Here is an 18,251-nt window from a genome sequence, read left to right as displayed (position 1 = left end):
CAGTACAGTCGTCCTGGCCCCAGTACAGTCACCCCGGCCCCAGTACAGTCACCCCGGCCCCAGTACAGCCAGCCCAGTCGCCCCAGCCCAGTCGCCCCGGCCCCAGTACAGTCGTCCCAGTCGCCCCGGCCCCAGTACAGTCGTCCCAGTCACCCCGGCCCCAGTACAGTCGTCCCAGTCACCCCGGCCCCAGTACAGTCGTCCCAGTCACCCCGGCCCCAGTACAGTCGTCCCAGTCACCCCGGCCCCAGTACAGTCGTCCCAGTCACCCCGGCCCCAGTACAGTCGTCCCAGTCACCCCGGCCCCAGTACAGTCGTCCCAGTCACCCCGGCCCCAGTAGTCGTCCCAGCCCTAGTACAGTCGTCCCAGCCCCAGTACAGCCAGCCCAGTCGCCCCGGCCCCAGCCCAGTTGCCCCAGCCCCAGTACAGCCAGCCCAGTCGCCCCGGCCCCAGCACAGCCGCCCCAGCCCCAGCACAGCCGCCCCAGCCCCAGCTCAGCCGCCAGTTTCTGGAACAGCATCTGGGACACCACTGCCCGCAGCATCGCCCCGGTCCAGAAAGACACCACCAGATTATAATACGGACCCCATTTTTTTTTTCCTCTGAATTTGGGGTGTGTCTTATAATCCGATGCATCTTATAAACCGAAAAATACTGTACTTATTTTTATAAGAACTTTGCAATTTTTACCCCTTTTTAAAGTATCTCAGAACAAAGAGGCACCACAGACACCGGTCATCACTTCTCCATTTCTGGACTATTTGTGGTTGTCCCAATATCTTATTACATGGGAAGACCTGGAGATGACGAAGTTCTGAGGTCAGTCCTAATGTCTAAGGCCATAAGGTCTGCGCCCCATCATGGACACACCAGAGAAATCGTCTGTACAGGTTCCTTTCAGGATACAATTCCAATTTTGATCCTAAATCTACAGCTCCATTTTGGTCCAAGATTTTGATATGAGGGGCTTAGTTCACCTCTGCGCTGGAGACGGACCATGAAGGAACGCAACCAATCTTATGAGTCAGTGGGGTCCATTAGGGGTCACCAATGTCCGTCACCTGATGTCAATGAAATGGGTTCTCTTCCCAATTCAAAGCCAAGTTCAATGTTTTGGCCACGTAAATGTAAACTTTCCAATGTTTTAACTTGTTCCTCCAATAAAATACATCATAACTGGTCCCAACCATCCAAGATGGCCCAAGAAACACTGGTTGGATGGGCTTACACATCCGGAGACAACAGAAAGCCATCGGGGAATTTCTTGACACCTTTATCCAGTTGGACGTAATCCTAAAATAATGATACCAATATGGCGGATGTGATTGGCAGATGATGCGAATGTCACATTGGTGTGAACGGGGTCAGCGCTTGTAGAAGGTTTCTAACCACGTCTTATAAGTCTCTGCCCACCCGGAGCGCTACCGATGGCTTCTGCTCAAAGTCTCCCACACAATTTGTTCTTTACTCCAGGTCCAATTTCAGACCTGCCATGATAGTTGATCAGATTCCGCCTGAAGTTCCAGCACTAATCATGGGCCGCGAGTGTTCACATGTCCATACCGGGGGGAAGGCGGAGGGTAATGAGCAATGCGGGTCGAAAGCCTATGATGTGGAAGCACGGAAGATGCTCCAGGTCTAGGCACATGCATACGTGCTGGGGAACAGGACAATGGAGGAGTCACATTAGCGGAAAGATCCGGATGTTAATAAATAACGATGCCCATAGGGTCATCAGGACGCTCGTGGTCATCAGTCGTCCGTCTTCCTGGCTAATCTGCAAAAAGTCCAGTTGTGCTCCACCGTGTTCTCGTTGGCCCGCTCGCTCATGTGGTGCACCCGGGTGTTCCGGATTGTGAAGCCTTGCTTTGTGATATACTCCATCAGGTGGACCCTAAGGGAGACCTCCTGGTGGTAGTCGCACGGCCCAAAAGTAAAGGAGACTTGGCAGTCGCGAGTGTCCATCATGTGCTTATTCCACTTAGTGAAGTGGTTGGCGATGCCCTCCAGTAAGGCGTGCACCTTGGTGGTGATCGTCAGCTGAGTGATGATGACGGCCACCGGGTTGGAATACTTGGAGAGTTTCCTCGTACTGGACAGTTCCACCACTTCTTCAAAAGTGTCCGTGGGATACAAAGGTTTGGGGTCATTGAGGCATTGGATTAAAGGCTCGATCTGGAAGAAGTCGGCTTCTTTCCGCAGCAGATCGAACTCCTTGAAGTCTACGGGCAGAGTGAGCTCTGACGTCCGGAGGAAGTTCAGCACGTACCGGAAAAGGGATCCATCGCGGTCAATAAAGTAATTGCCCTGAGAGTCTCTGGCCGTGGGGAAGTCGCCCCGGAACATGGCACCCAGCATGGAGTCCGGGTAGCGGGTCAGCGTGGAGAGCGAGGTCGTGTACACGTGGCCCCCGACATTCAGTGTCACCGGATCCGTCATCTAAGAGAAAGACTGACATTAATAATGGACGCACGCAATAAAGAGGTATTTCAGTCTTAAAGGGGGTTTCTAGGACTTTGTTACAGATGACTGGAGTTGGTGCGAATCAATTCACGAGACAAGGTTTATAATCAACCACCGCACCTGGAGAGAAGGGCCTACTCTTCTATTGATTAGCCGGCCTGGCACAACATCATGATGTACATGTGATACCTGCCAGGCCGACTAATCAAAAGAAGAGCCGCGGAGGAGGCGGTCATGATGTACATGTGACACCTGCCAGGCCGGCTAATCAAAACAAGAGCCGCGGAGGAGGCGGTCAAGATGTACATGTCACACCTGCCAGGCCGGCTAATCAATAGAAGAGCCGCGGAGGAGGCGATCATGATGTACATGTGACATCCTGCCAGGCTGGCTAATCAAAACAAGAGCCGCAGAGGAGGCGGTCATGATGTACATGTGACATCCTGCCAGGCCGGCTAATCAATAGAAAAACTGCGGAGGAGGCGGTCATGATGTACATGTGACATCCTGCCAGGCCAGTTAATCAATAGAAAAGCCACGGAGGAGGTGATCATGATGTACATGTGACACCTGCCAGGCCGGCTAATCAATAGAAAAGCCACGGAGGAGGCGATCATGATGTACACGTGACATCCTGCCAGGCTGGCTAATCAAAAGAAGAGCCGCTGCAGCTCCATACACCGCATAGTGGACGCTTTCAGGTACTGCAGCTCAGATCCTATTGGAGTCAATGGGAGCTGAACGGCAGTCACCGGCAATTGCAGCTGCGCGGTGTACTGAGCTGTGGAAGCTGCAAACATCTGATCACAGGGGCGGCCTCATCGTATGCAACGTTCATCAAAGTCCAGAGAAACCCTTAAAATAGTGACGGTCTCTGACCCACTCCCTCTGCTCAACCACGAGTTCTCAGTAAGAAGTGTCTGAAGGGGAGAAAAAGAACCAGGCATATCAACATCCAACATGCTCAATCCCTTTTTTGCCCCCAAGACACCAATACACATATTATAGGGTCAGTGGCCAAAATCAAGGTGTTTGTCTGACTTTCTTCTAATGCGCCCATAAACCATCCCCCATACAAGACAATCCGGAGAGGTCGGCTTACTTCCTTCCGTACCATGTATCCCCAGTCTCCATTATCCATCTGATCGAGTGACTGATGCTTGGAGTGAACCCGACGCTTGAATGCGGAGGAATGCATACACCGATCCAGTCCTGCGCCTGCAAAACACGTAAGATAAAAGTGACCAAAACCTACAATCTTAAATCGATAAAGACGCCTTTGAGCGGGGGAGGTTAGGATATTTCATTTTTTGCATGTATTTTTTTTAGATCTAACAATTTTTTTCCCGCGATATTGCACTAACTGAGTTAACTAAGAATCCTTCAGTGAGCTCTGCTAACTAGTCTCTAATCAACTGATTGATGACCACGTAGTTCAGCTCAACTTTCCTGTGGACACAGATCTGCTCAGAGTCGCTCAGAAGAAGGAAGACAAAAGTTATAAACTCTAGAATCAGATGAAGCTCGCTGAAGGATTCTTCATTGACTCATCCTGTAACTAGAAATATCGACCCCCAAGAAAATGATATTTAACATTATGTCACATACGGAAGCGGCCTCCAAGCTCTGCTGCTTCAGCGTTTGCAGAACTACAACTCCCAGCATGCTAATAGTTGTAATGGGTGGCATGGTGGCTCAGTGGTTAGCACTGCAGTCTTGCGGTGGCTCAGTGGTTAGCACTGCAGTCTTGCGGTGGCCCAGTGGTTAGCACTGCAGTCTTGCGGTGGCCCAGTGGTTAGCACTGCAGTCTTGCGGTGGCCCAGTGGTTAGCACTGCAGTCTTGCGGTGGCCCAGTAGTTAGCACTGCAGTCTTGCGGTGGCCCAGTAGTTAGCACTGCAGTCTTGCGGTGGCCCAGTGGTTAGCACTGCAGTCTTGCGGTGGCCCAGTGGTTAGCACTGCAGTCTTGCGGTGGCCCAGTGGTTAGCACTGCAGTCTTGCGGTGGCCCAGTGGTTAGCACTGCAGTCTTGCGGTGGCCCAGTGGTTAGCACTGCAGTCTTGCGGTGGCTCAGTGGTTAGCACTGTAGTCTTGTGGTGGCTCAGTGGTGAGCACTGCAGTCTTGCAGCGCTGGGGTCCTGTGTTCAAATCCCACCAACACACCATCTGCAGGGAGTTTGTATGTGCTCCCTGTGTTTGCGTGGGTTTCCTCCGGGTTCTCCGGTTTCTTCCCACACTCCAAAGACATACAGATAGGGACTCTAGATTGTGAGCCCCAATGGGGACAGAGTTGCCAATGTATGTAAAGCGCTGCGGAATTAATAGCGCTATATAAATGAATAAAATTATTATTATATAGTTTCCAATCATTTTGAGACATAAAACACAAAAGATAAAAGAAGTAAAATAAATAAAAGATAATATAATATAATGTGTCGCTGACCTCGGTAATTACTTGTTGGGTCGTCTCTCGATGTTCAGCGCATCCGTCCTCCTCTGAAATAACGCGAAGATCCAGATATCACAGAGGGATCCAAACCTGGAAGAAGAGACGGACGCGATGGAGCGGGGGCTGCAGACCTCGGACATCCCCCGCCATCAGGAGCTGAACTCTTCTAGCTCAGCAATCATCCATTTCATGCTCTGAAAACCCGACAGGTGCAGTCTCCTCACATCACATCATCGCGAAGAGAAGCAGTCACTTACCCGCTGTACCCGCCGCTCTCCTCCTGAATCCGGAGAGGGTTTCCTTTTATCTCTGCGCTGTTCTATTCCTGAGATACGGCCCCTTCTGCATGTTATATAAATTAAGTCTTTTTAGCCAAGTGGGCGTTGTCCTCATCTCTTCTCTGTGGGTGTGTTCTTGAGGACCACCCCCATTTGGCTAAACAGAGCAGATTTACATGCAAGGAACAAAAGAGCGTATCTCAGGATTGGAGAGCAGCGGGATCAAAAGAAAAACATCGCCGGATTTAGGAAAACAGAAGAATAGTGAGGGCAGCTCTGGAGTATAATGCAGGATGTAACTCAGTATCAGTAATGTAATATATATACTCAGTGACTGCACCAGCAGAATAGCGAGTGCAGCTCTGGAGCATAATGCAGGATGTAACTCAGGTTCAGTAATGTAATGTATGTACACAGTGACTGCACCAGCAGAATAGTGAGGGCAGCTCTGGAGTATAATACAGGAGGTAACTCAGGATCAGTAATGTATGTACACAGTGACTGCTCCAGCAGAATAGTGAGTGCAGCTCTGGAGTATAATACAGGAGGTAAATCAGGATCAGTAATGTAATGTATGTACACAGTGACTGCACCAGCAGAATTGTGAGTGCAGCTCTGGAGTATAATACAGGAGGTAAATCAGGATCAGTAATGTAATGTATGTACACAGTGACTGCACCAGCAGAATAGCGAGTGCAGCTCTGGAGTATAATACAGGAGGTAAATCAGGATCAGTAATGTAATGTATGTACACAGTGACTGCACTAGCAGAATAGCGAGTGCAGCTCTGGAGTATAATACAGGAGGTAAATCAGGATCAGTAATGTAATGTATGTACACAGTGACTGCACTAGCAGAATAGCGAGTGCAGCTCTGGAGTATAATACAGGAGGTAAATCAGGATCAGTAATGTAATGTATGTACACAGTGACGCCACCAGCAGAATAGTGAGTGCAGCTCTGGGAACATAACTCTATAAATCAGACCTCTACCTATTCCAGGAGGACAGCCATGGACTTCCATAGCCCCCACAGTCCCCTCCCTGGATGTGCCCCCACAGTCCCCTCCCTGGATGTGCCCCCACAGTCCCCTCCCTGGATGTGCCCCCACAGTCCCCTCCCTGGATGTGCCCCCACAGTCCCCACCCTGGATGTGCCCCATCCATCCTTCCCACAGTCCCAGTCCCTATTGTACACTTGCTTTGGCAAAACTAATTTGTATTTGTCCCTGCCAATAAAGCTTATTTGTTTTGACAGATCAGCTATGCACAGCAGATATAGACAGGGTGGTATAATAATGTTGCAGATTGATAAGGATTGGTCGCCTGATGCCATTTATCGTGCGATTTCTAATAGGCAGATGTGAGCACACCAGGAGGCGGCAGTCTGCAGCGCGATCATACAGCCCCGCCCCGGCCTCCCGTCCCCGGCCTCCCGTCCCCGGCCTCACCTTATCGCTCCGTGCCCGGCGTGATGTGATCCCAGCGGGGAGACCCTCAGCTCTGCGATCCCCGGTCTGTACAGCACAAATCCGAGGCCTGCAGCGCCAGCCTGTGACTCCTCCTACTCACCGTGAGAATAGTATAAATGGTCCTCTTTGCTTTCCGTACACATTTTTTTTCTCAGTTCTGCGTTGTGATTGGAGGTTGCCTGGCAACCCCTTCCTCTTTCCACGCCCCCATAAGTGAAGCGAAAGCACGAAAGAGGCGTTGTATCGTATCTCGCTTGTGATTGGTCCAATCTGGTCACCTGATGAGGAGGCGGTTACTGCCAGGCTCTGATTGGAGGAGGCCTTAGGCGAAGGGCGACGTCTTGTCAGAGGACAGAGGAAAGATGGCGGCGCTTAGGAGACTGCTGTGCTGGGGGAAGGTGAGAGGGGCGCCGGGCGCTGCGGGGCTGAGGGTGGCGGAGCGCCGGTAATAACCCTCTCCGTGTCTCCACAGAGCCAGGGGTCCGTGCTGCTCCGGAGAGAATTCCACAGGAGCTCCCCCGCCGCCCTCCAGGTAAGGAGCTGTGCTCTGTCCGTGTGCGGTACCGTGCGTCTGAGGGCCACGTCCGTATGCGGTACCGTGCGTCTGAGGGCCACGTCCGTATGCGGTAGCGCGCGCCTGAGGGCCACGTCCGTGTGCGGTAGCGCGCGCCTGAGGGCCACGTCCGTGTGCGGTACCGTGCGTCTGAGGGCCACGTCCGTGTGCGGTACCGTGCGTCTGAGGGCCACGTCCGTATGCGGTAGCGCGCGCCTGAGGGCCACGTCCGTGTGCGGTAGCGCGCGCCTGAGGGCCACGTCCGTGTGCGGTAGCGCGCGCCTGAGGGCCACGTCCGTGTGCGGTAGCGCGCGCCTGAGGGCCACGTCCGTGTGCGGTAGCGCGCGCCTGAGGGCCACGTCCGTGTGCGGTAGCGCGCGCCTGAGGGCCACGTCCGTGTGCGGTAGCGCGCGCCTGAGGGCCACGTCCGTGTGCGGTACCGTGCGTCTGAGGGCCACGTCCGTATGCGGTAGCGCGCGCCTGAGGGCCACGTCCGTGTGCGGTAGCGCGCGCCTGAGGGCCACGTCCGTGTGCGGTAGCGCGCGCCTGAGGGCCACGTCCGTGTGCGGTAGCGCGCGCCTGAGGGCCACGTCCGTGTGCGGTAGCGCGCGCCTGAGGGCCACGTCCGTGTGCGGTAGCGCGCGCCTGAGGGCCACGTCCGTGTGCGGTACCGTGCGTCTGAGGGCCACGTCCGTATGCGGTAGCGCGCGCCTGAGGGCCACGTCCGTGTGCGGTAGCGCGCGCCTGAGGGCCACGTCCGTGTGCGGTAGCGCGCGCCTGAGGGCCACGTCCGTGTGCGGTAGCGCGCGCCTGAGGGCCACGTCCGTGTGCGGTAGCGCGCGCCTGAGGGCCACGTCCGTGTGCGGTAGCGCGCGCCTGAGGGCCACGTCCGTGTGCGGTAGCGCGCGCCTGAGGGCCACGTCCGTGTGCGGTACCGTGCGTCTGAGGGCCACGTCCGTGTGCGGTAGCGCGCGCCTGAGGGCCACGTCCGTGTGCGGTAGCGCGCGCCTGAGGGCCACGTCCGTGTGCGGTAGCGCGCGCCTGAGGGCCACGTCCGTGTGCGGTAGCGCGCGCCTGAGGGCCACGTCCGTGTGCGGTAGCGCGCGCCTGAGGGCCACGTCCGTGTGCGGTAGCGCGCGCCTGAGGGCCACGTCCGTGTGTGCTCCGTGCGCACAAATACAGCAAAAAAACCTTTTGGTACTTTTCAGTGGTAAAAAAAGTTGAAAAAACACTGGAAGAATTGACTGCTGAAAAAATGCAGCAGTTTTCCAATTTAGCCATGAAAAAAAAGCCAAATGCAGGATTTTATTGTTTTAGGCCCCTTTACACGGTCTGTGGTGTAGGTGCGTATGACCCATCTGTGTGCCGTGATTTTAGCACATGTGTGCTGTCCCTGTGCAATCCGTGTGACATCCAAATAGCCCACGGACAGCATGTACTTGTATACTCACCTGTCCCCAGCGCTGCTGTTACTTCCGGGTCCGCAGTACACTAAATATTCATGAGCATAATGAGTGGGCCCGGAAGCAAGTGACAGCGTCGGGGAGAGTTGAGTATAGAAAATCATTTTTTCTTTGTCGCTCCTAATTGGGAGACCCAGACAATTGGGTGTATAGCTACTGCCTCCGGAGGCCACACAAAGCATTACACTTAAAAGTGTAAGGCCCCTCCCCTTCTGCCTATACACCCCCCGTGGGATCACGGGCTCCTCAGTTTTCAAGCTTTGTGCGAAGGAGGTCAGACATCCACGCATAGCTCCACTGTTTAGTCAGCAGCAGCTGCTGACTATGTCGGATGGAAGAAAAGAGGACCCATACTAGGGTCCCCAGCATGCTCCCTTCTCACCCCACTTGTCGGCGGTGTTTGTTAAGGTTGAGGTGCCCATTGCGGGTACGGAGGCTGGAGCCCACATGCTGCATCCTTCCCCATCCCCCTTAGGGCTCTGGGTGAAGTGGGATTTTACCGGTCTCCAGGCACATGGGACCGTGCTCCATCCACAGCCCCTGGGGAATCTGCTGGATATGGAGCGGAGTATCGTCAGGGACAGGCCCTGCTACGTCAAGGTACTCTGTGTCCCCGTACAGACCGCGCGCACACTGCAGCATTGCTGGGTGTGTTAGTGCGCCGGGGACAACAGCGCTGCGCGCTTGTGCCACACTACCACAGCTTGCTGAGGGAGTTATTGTATTGGGAACTGCCGCGCCGGCCGCTGCTGTCAGTTTTACACTGCGGCGCGGCTGGGACTTGTGGTGCGCCGGGGACTTCCGCGCTGGCCGTGCATATTTGACGGCCGCGCTTATTACTAGAGTCCCCGGCTTTTGCGGCCTAGTTTCGTTTCGTTCCCGCCCCCAGGCCTGCCAGTCAGGGGAAGGGCGGGACGCTGTACAGAACGTCAGCGCCGAGGGCTGGAGTCTACTTTACATACTCCAGCCCTCACATTGAGCACAGTGGGACGCCAGTTTCCCGCACTTTGTCTGAGGCACGCCCACGGTCCGCCCCTCTTCACAGAACGCCGGCGGCCATTCCTGTGTGCAGTCTGAGCTGGAGAGGGGAGACAAGTTCTGGGAGACCCAGGCACGGGATTCTGGCGACCACACACCCGCTTTGAGCGGGCGGTAAGCGGCACCTCCGGTGCTGACCCCACTAGTGCCGAAGTGTACAATTGTATTTTTATGCTTGCATGCTATACATTGCACTAAACGGTCGCTGGTGATTCTTGGCTATATACCCTCCTAAAGGAGTGGTGATCCCTGTTCCTCTTCAGGAGCAAGGTCACGGTTTTTACTCCAATTTGTTTGTGGTACCAAAAAAGGACGGGTCTTTCCGTCCCGTTCTGGACCTAAAACTTCTCAACAAGCACGTGAAAACCAGACGGTTCCGGATGGAATCCCTCCGCTCCGTTATCGCCGCTATGTCTCAAGGAGATTTCCTAGCATCAATAGACATCAAGGATGCTTATCTCCACGTACCGATTGCTCCAGAGCACCAGCGTTTTCTACGCTTCGTTATAGGAGACGAACACCTTCAGTTCGTAGCCCTGCCATTTGGTCTGGCGACAGCCCCACGGGTCTTCACCAAGGTCATGGCAGCAGTAGTAGCAGTCCTGCACTCTCAGGGACACTCTGTGATCCCTTACTTAGACGATCTGCTTGTCAAGGCGCCTTCTCAAGAGGCATGCCAACACAGCCTGAACGTTGCGCTGGAGACTCTCCAGGCTTTCGGGTGGATCATCAACTTTTCCAAGTCAAATCTAACCCCGACCCAGTCGCTAACTTATCTTGGCATGGAGTTTCATACTCTCTCAGCGATAGTGAAGCTTCCGCTGGACAAACAGCATTCACTACAGACAGGGGTGCAATCTCTCCTTCAAGGCCAGTCACACCCCTTGAGACGCCTCATGCACTTCCTAGGGAAGATGGTTGCAGCAATGGAGGCAGTCCCTTTCGCGCAGTTTCATCTGCGTCCACTGCAATGGGACATTCTCCGCCAATGGGACGGGAAGTCGAAGTCCCTCGACAGGAACGTCTCCCTTTCTCAGGCGGCCAAGGATTCTCTTCAGTGGTGGCTTCTTCCCACCTCATTGTCGAAAGGGAGTCTGTCAGGGTGGGGAGCAGTCTTTCTCCACCACAGGGCTCAAGGTACGTGGACTCAGCAAGAGTCCACCCTTCAGATCAATGTTCTGGATACCAGGGCAGTGTATCTTGCCCTACAAGCCTTCCAGCAGTGGCTGGAAGGCAAGCAGATCCGAATTCAGTCGGACAACTCCACAGCGGTGGCATACATCAACCACCAAGGAGGAACACGCAGTCGGCAAGCCTTCCAGGAAGTCCGGCGGATTCTGACGTGGGTGGAAGACACGGCTTCCACCATATCCGCAGTTCACATCCCAGGCGTGGACAACTGGGAAGCAGACTTCCTCAGTCGCCAGGGTATGGACGCAGGGGAATGGTCTCTTCACCCGGACGTGTTTCAGGAGATCTGTCTCCGCTGGGGGATGCCGGACGTCGACCTAATGGCGTCTCGGCACAACAACAAGGTCCCGGTTTTCATGGCATGGTCTCACGATCACCGAGCTCTGGCGGCAGACGCCTTAGTTCAAGATTGGTCGCAGTTCCGGCTTCCTTATGTGTTCCCACCTCTGGCACTGTTGCCCAGAGTGCTGCGCAAGATCAGGTCCGACTGCCGCCGCGCCATCCTCGTCGCTCCAGACTGGCCAAGGAGGTCGTGGTACCCGGATCTGTGGCATCTCACGGTAGGACAACCGTGGGCACTACCAGACCGACCAGACTTGCTGTCTCAAGGGCCGTTTTTCCATCAGAATTCTGCGGCCCTGAACCTGACTGTGTGGCCATTGAGTCCTGGATCCTAGCGTGTTCAGGATTATCTCAAGAGGTCATTGCCACCATGAGACAGGCTAGAAAACCAACCTCCGCCAAGATATACCACAGGACGTGGAAAATATTCTTATCTTGGTGCTCTGCTCAGGGAGTTTCTCCCTGGCCATTTGCATTGCCTATTTTTCTTTCTTTCCTGCAATCCGGTTTGGAAAAAGGTTTGTCGCTCGGCTCCCTCAAGGGACAAGTCTCAGCGCTATCTGTATTTTTTCAGAAGCGCCTAGCACGACTTCCTCAGGTACGCACGTTCCTGCAAGGAGTTGGTCATATCGTCCCTCCTTACAAGCGGCCGTTAGAGCCCTGGGATCTGAACAGGGTTCTAATTGCTCTTCAGAAGCCGCCTTTCGAGCCTATGAGGGATGTTTCCCTTTCTCGCCTTTCACAGAAAGTGGCTTTTCTAGTAGCGGTCACGTCTCTTCGGAGAGTGTCCGAGCTAGCAGCGCTGTCATGCAAATCTCCCTTCCTGGTGATTCACCAGGACAAGGTGGTTCTGCGCCCGATTCCGGAGTTTCTCCCTAAAGTGGTATCCCCGTTTCATCTCAATCAGGATATCTCCTTGCCTTCTTTGTGTCCTCATCCAGTTCATCAATGTGAAAAGGATTTGCATTTGTTGGATCTGGTGAGAGCACTCAGAATCTACATTTCCCGCACGGCGCCCCTGCGCCGCTCGGATGCACTCTTTGTCCTTGTCGCTGGTCAGCGCAAAGGGTCGCAAGCTTCCAAATCCACCCTGGCTCGGTGGATCAAGGAACCAATTCTTGAAACCTACCGTTCTGCTGGGCTTCCGGTTCCCTCAGGGCTGAAGGCCCATTCTACCAGAGCCGTGGGTGCGTCCTGGGCATTACGGCACCAGGCTTCGGCTCAGCAGGTGTGCCAGGCGGCTACCTGGTCGAGTCTGCACACTTTTACCAAACACTATCAGGTGCATACCTACGCTTCGGCGGACGCCAGCCTAGGTAGACAAGTCCTTCAGGCGGCAGTTGCCCACCTGTAGGAAAGGGCTGTTGTTACGGTCCTATCACGAAGGGTTATTATACCCACCCAGGGACTGCTTTTGGACGTCCCAATTGTCTGGGTCTCCCAATTAGGAGCGACAAAGAAGAAGGGAATTTTGTTTACTTACCGTAAATTCCTTTTCTTCTAGCTCCAATTGGGAGACCCAGCACCCGCCCTGTTTTCTTAGGGATTTTTGTTTTTTCGGGTACACATGTTGTTCATGTTGAATGGTTTCGGTTCTCCGATGTTTCTTCGGATTGAATTTGTTCTTAAACCAGTTATTGGCTTTCCTCCTTCTTGCTTTTGCACTAAAACTGAGGAGCCCGTGATCCCACGGGGGGTGTATAGGCAGAAGGGGAGGGGCCTTACACTTTTAAGTGTAATGCTTTGTGTGGCCTCCGGAGGCAGTAGCTATACACCTAATTGTCTGGGTCTCCCAATTGGAGCTAGAAGAAAAGGAATTTACGGTAAGTAAACAAAATTCCCTTCTTTTCAAAGACATGTGTTTTGTCCCATACGTGTCACATGGAGCACATCAGTGTGCGGTCCGTGTGACATCAGTGCTGCCGGAGAAAAACTGACTTGTCTCCGTGCGGATCACACAGACGCGTGTGCTCCATATGGACACATGGTCCTTGTGAAAACACTGATTTGTGTGCAGACCCATTGATTTTAATGGGTCTGCTTATATCTGTGTCTCCGGTACGTGTGGAAACAGATGTTATACGCATCACTGGTGTGTGAAGGAGGCCTAACTCAAAAGCAGGTTCTAATTTGCAGAAGTCATGACAAAATGCTAATCTTGAGGCTGTGACCGCACGCTGCATCTTTGTGGTGACCACAAATAGTGATGGGCGAACCCGGACTGTAAAGCACCCGAGTGCTGGGCCCGACAGTAGAGAGGTGGGGGGAGACGAGCAAAAGAAAAAAAAAGCACATGCTATACTTATGGAGTCACTGACGCGGTTGTAAGGCCCTGTGCCCACGATGCATATTTTGATGCAGATTTTGACGCAAATTTTTAGAAATCTGGAGCAAAATCTGCATGTCCATTGTGAAAACAGCAAGGTCTATGAGAATTCAGAAGTGCTGTGCCCATGTTTCGTATTTTTCCCTTATTTGGTGCAGATTTCTTTTTTTCTGCACCAAATACACAAGGAAAAAATAAACGTGGGCACAGCACTTCTGAATTCTCATAGACTTTGCTGGCTTCACAATGGACATGCAGATTTCTGAAAATATGCGTCAAAATCTGCATCAAATTACACAGCGTGGGCACAGGGCCTTACAACCGCGTCAGTGACCCGGTTTGTAGGTCTACATCGTGGCATGGTGTAAAAATAAATTAAACAAAAAATTGGTGTGAGGTCCCCCCATATTGATGCCCAGCACAGATAAAGCCCACAGCTACAGGCTGCAGTTGCCAGACGTGCGCTTTTCTTGGCTGGGTATCAAATTAAGAGGAATGTCATTCAGCTTTTTTTTTTTTTTTTTTTTTTTTTTTTTTTAAATTAAATAAGTTAAAAAAAAATTGACGTGTGGAATTCCCCCCTTCCCCCCCTAATTTTGATACCCATCCAAGATAAAGCTAGCAAACTGAGGGCTGGTATTATCAGGCTGGGGAGACCCATGTTTTTTTGCGCCCCTCTGCCCCTAAAAATAGAAAATAGCATCCTGCAGCTGCACAGGACTATTGCATCCATTAGATACAACAATCCCAGAACTTTATCCGGCTTCTTACGATTGCCCTGGTGCAGGGGTAATAAGGGGTTAATGTCAGCTCACAGCTTCCACTAAGCCCTAGATTAGTAGTGGAGGCAGGCAACTATGAGACACCTCCCCCCATTAATAATCTGTAAGTGAAAAGAAATAAACACAAACACCCAAAAAATCCTATATTTGAAATTAAATACAAAAAAACACCCTTTCACCACTTTATTAACCTCCAAAACACCCCTGCAGGTCCAACGTAATCCACACGAGGTCCCATGACGATTCCAGCTCTACTACGTCTGAATTTACACCGAGGGGCCATAGAACATGACTGCCTGCATGTGTCAAATTCCACTGTCAGAGATTGACAGCAGCTTTTAACATTAGCCGCAGTGGTCTGAGCTCACTCCACCCACAGCTGTGACAGGCAGATGATGGCTGAATAATCCTGCCATCATCAGCTGAGAAAGATGCGGCCTTGACGTGTGATCCCGCATCAGTCAGAGACACGATACGTGACACAAGTGTACGGCAGATGTCCAAGTTCAGTTAAAATTTTATATTTTGATTGGACTCTTTTGGATATGACCTAAGATAAAAAGAATATTAGCAAATCCCCTGCAGTAAGTAAATGAAACAAGGGGGACTTCGTGGACACTGTTTTTGATCAAAAAAGCGTTAAAGCCATCCCACTGCAACAAGGTGTACCCAATCAGGATGGACCCTCGTTCACCTCTCCATGTACCAGCGGGTCTCAAAATAGACTGGGGCAGGACCCAGACCCGGCTGTTCAGACACCTATTAATTGTGGGAAATATGATGAGACCAATGTGGTTCCCTGGGATAGATCACAAGTCCGGAGACGCTGCTGCCACGTTTAGGGGCCCAAAAAACGTGTTACCTGGAGATGTGTGTAGTCCACTACTTTTACATTTTTGGCCCATCAATGTGTGATCAGTCGGGGTCCGGCACCCCGCACCCTGCTGATCAGCTGTTCCCAGTGCCAGCAGCTTGTTGCCGGAAATGCTCAGCGCTCTGATAGCGGCCGGAACTGCACATCTGTCTCCTATTGATTTGAATGGGAAGCGGATGTGCAGTAACCGGCTGCTGCCGCTATCGGAAGAGATCTCTTGTTGCTTGCTGGCACCGGAAACAGCTAATCGGTGGGGTGCCAGACCCCGGCCGGTCAGACATTGCTGGCCTATCAGGACAGTTCATCGAAGTAAAAGTAGTGGATAAAGCTCCCCCAAAAAAACGCTGCATGGCATCACCTGTAGAGGATTTCTGCAACTGCTCCAATCATTTGAATGTCTTCACAGGTTTTGGTGTAATTTTGGAGCACAGTTTTGAATCTTCTGCCTTCGCTCGTCCAGACCATGTATAATGTCACACAGGGCACAAAGTGTGTAAAGTGCACGGCGCGGTGCGAGGCTCATGTGAGAGGTTTCATGCACATTCAGCTGTTGTTTCTTGTTGCAGGTCACCGTGCGAGATGCCATAAACCAGGCGTTAGATGAAGAGCTGGAACGAGATGAGAAGGTGTTTCTGCTGGGGGAGGAAGTGGCTCAGTATGATGGAGCGTACAAGGTGCGTGGGTATTTATGCTGTTTCATAAATGTGGAGTGAAGCCACTTTGACCCGGTCCAGTGGCCACGTCACGTGATCTCTGGCTGCAGGATACGAGGCCTGAGAATTGTCTTTTACCTGGCATCTTATCATTGCGGGGTGACGCATGTGTGATCAGCCATAGATTACCAATGTGGCAATGGACCGGGTCACGTGAATCGATTTATACTATATTACATAGGGATACAACTGACCCATGATGTTGTTCACAAATGGTGCCAAGAAGCAGCTTCAGAGTCCACTGCTTTGTGTACAGGCTCCACTTCTGTAGTGCCATGAAGCTTGGCAATCTTTCATCGCATGAGGGAGTCTCTAGGTCACAAAACTCCATGAATTGGACTTTCATGAGTCACTCTGGAGTCCAAACTTTGCAACTTGTAGGAAAGTCTGCTCAAACCAAGCTCAGGCATTTGATGCAGTGATTAGCAAAACTGCAAGTTCACGTTCACACCTACTTTCTTTTCCATCTCCATCTTTCATCCTCTGGTTATTGCAAAGCCAGAGCTGTCAATCGAGGAAGAGGGGACAGAAATGGCTGGAGAACATGTAGTTGGGAAGGTGCCGTAGATGCACTCAGTGCTTGTTTTGAACAGTCATTTTTTGCTGGTATCCTTTGTCAAGGATCTGCGGCTGACCTCTTCATGACAGATACCACAGGAGACCGCTCTAAAGGTGCCGAGTCCTTGTCTCAATTGGTCATCGCTGCACAAGCAGGTCCTCATAATATAAGACCGAGCTGCTGGGGCCAGACCTGATGGGAGGACATGACGAACCCTCCTGTGACCTCCCCAGGAGGCTCGGGGTCCGCTCTCGTCCTGCCATATTGCTTCTTTGTCTGGATCTATTTCTGACTGAATTTCTCCCGTAATTGTTTTTCAGATCAGCAGAGGTCTTTGGAAAAAGTACGGTGATAAAAGGATTATGGACACCCCTATATCAGAGGTATGAGGCTTCTAGGACGACAGGAGTGAGGTCATCAGACACTGCTTGTCTCCAAACCCTACACAATCTAATATATAAAGCTGAGTGTATGTATGTCCGCTAAAGGAATCCGCACCATCACATTTACAATTACGAAATTTTGCACAGACGCCTCATGTGACTCAGGGAACGTCATAGACTGTTTTGGCGGGAAAATTTAACCCCGCTCTTTAGTTACGCTCTAAAAAAATCTGCCTCCATTAAAGTCAATGGAGCTGAGAGCTATAGGTTATTAATAGGAGCTGTGTTTGCTATAGGAACAAAATAAATAGTATAAGAAGCTTATGTGTGAGGTAATAAGATGTCGGTGGAGAGACGGATAGAGAGATACAGACAGACATAGGCAGAGTAAGAGGCAGACAGGGAAAGAGACAGACAGATGGACAGGGAAAGACAGACTGGGATCGTTATAGAGAGACACACACAGTCAAGGAGGCAGAGAGACGGGGAAGGAGGCAGAGAGACGGGGAAGGAGGCAGAGAGACGGGGAAGGAGGCAGAGAGACGGGGAAGGAGGCAGAGAGACGGGGAAGGAGGCAGAGAGACTGGGGAAGGAGGCAGAGAGACTGGGGAAGGAGGCAGAGAGACTGGGGAAGGAGGCAGAGAGACTGGGGAAGGAGGCAGAGAGACTGGGGAAGGAGGCAGAGAGACTGGGGAAGGAGGCAGAGAGACTGGGGAAGGAGGCAGAGAGACTGGGGAAGGAGGCAGAGAGACTGGGGAAGGAGGCAGAGAGACTGGGGAAGGAGGCAGAGAGACTGGGGAAGGAGGCAGAGAGACTGGGGAAGGAGGCAGAGAGACTGGGGAAGGAGGCAGAGAGACTGGGGAAGGAGGCAGAGAGACTGGGGAAGGAGGCAGAGAGACTGGGGAAGGAGGCAGAGAGACTGGGGAAGGAGGCAGAGAGACTGGGGAAGGAGGCAGAGAGACGGTTACTATCCCGGGCAATGCCGGGTACTACAGCTAGTTATAAATAAATGCTCATTGAATTGTTTTAATTGAAAATGTCTCAATTTATAGGAAACTTCTGATTTGATGAGAAAATGTCAGAAGTTTTCTCAGAGGATAAAACTGAAATTGCTGCTAAAAAATAAAAATGTCCAGTGTGTGTGTGAATATACCCAAATATTTGGGCATGTGCTCCCAGCCTAGATTAAGACTTTACTTTTACATCTGGCAGGTTTGTTGAAGATATTTTTGCCAAGAATTTGCCACATTTTACTGAAAACTATATGGGCTAACACTTTTTAGTATGTACGATTGTGTGTGGTCTCCAGAGACTCGATCATCTCCGACATTTCAATAAACCTGCCCCAAATCACGATATACTTAACTTA

The 18,251-nt window shown here is 52.0% G+C and overlaps 2 protein-coding genes across 3 annotated transcripts in view; one reads left to right on the top strand and one right to left on the bottom strand.

Annotated features, from left to right (window-relative positions):
- Window positions 1-465: 465 nt before the first annotated feature.
- KCTD6 (potassium channel tetramerization domain containing 6) lies at window positions 466-6,754 on the bottom strand. 2 transcript variants are annotated; one of them, XM_075320670.1, is made up of 4 exons: window positions 6,638-6,754; window positions 4,905-5,000; window positions 3,567-3,682; window positions 466-2,440 (listed from the first exon to the last, which is right to left on the bottom strand). In XM_075320670.1, exons 3-4 carry the CDS (start codon window positions 3,660-3,662, stop codon window positions 1,754-1,756), a joined length of 783 nt encoding a protein of 260 aa, XP_075176785.1. In that variant the 5' UTR covers window positions 3,663-3,682; window positions 4,905-5,000; window positions 6,638-6,754; the 3' UTR covers window positions 466-1,753. The 2 variants fall into 2 exon arrangements, with proteins under 2 accessions (XP_075176785.1, XP_075176786.1); XM_075320671.1 differs by having other exon boundaries at window positions 3,579-3,682.
- A 198-nt stretch (window positions 6,755-6,952) lies between these two features.
- The window catches only part of PDHB (pyruvate dehydrogenase E1 subunit beta), a 54,702-nt gene continuing 43,403 nt past the window's right edge, over window positions 6,953-18,251 (top strand). Inside the window, exons 1-4 of the mRNA XM_075320669.1 lie at window positions 6,953-7,056; window positions 7,131-7,190; window positions 15,794-15,901; window positions 16,820-16,882. Coding sequence (XP_075176784.1) covers window positions 7,021-7,056; window positions 7,131-7,190; window positions 15,794-15,901; window positions 16,820-16,882 — 267 coding nt within the window. The 5' untranslated portion in view covers window positions 6,953-7,020. The remainder of the gene's footprint in view (window positions 7,057-7,130; window positions 7,191-15,793; window positions 15,902-16,819; window positions 16,883-18,251) is intronic.

This window comes from Anomaloglossus baeobatrachus, chromosome 8, assembly GCF_048569485.1.
Source record: "Anomaloglossus baeobatrachus isolate aAnoBae1 chromosome 8, aAnoBae1.hap1, whole genome shotgun sequence".
Classification (NCBI taxonomy): Eukaryota; Metazoa; Chordata; class Amphibia; order Anura; family Aromobatidae; genus Anomaloglossus; species Anomaloglossus baeobatrachus.
Note: the sequence above shows the minus strand (reverse complement) of the source record. Positions and strands in the feature narration are given on the sequence as shown.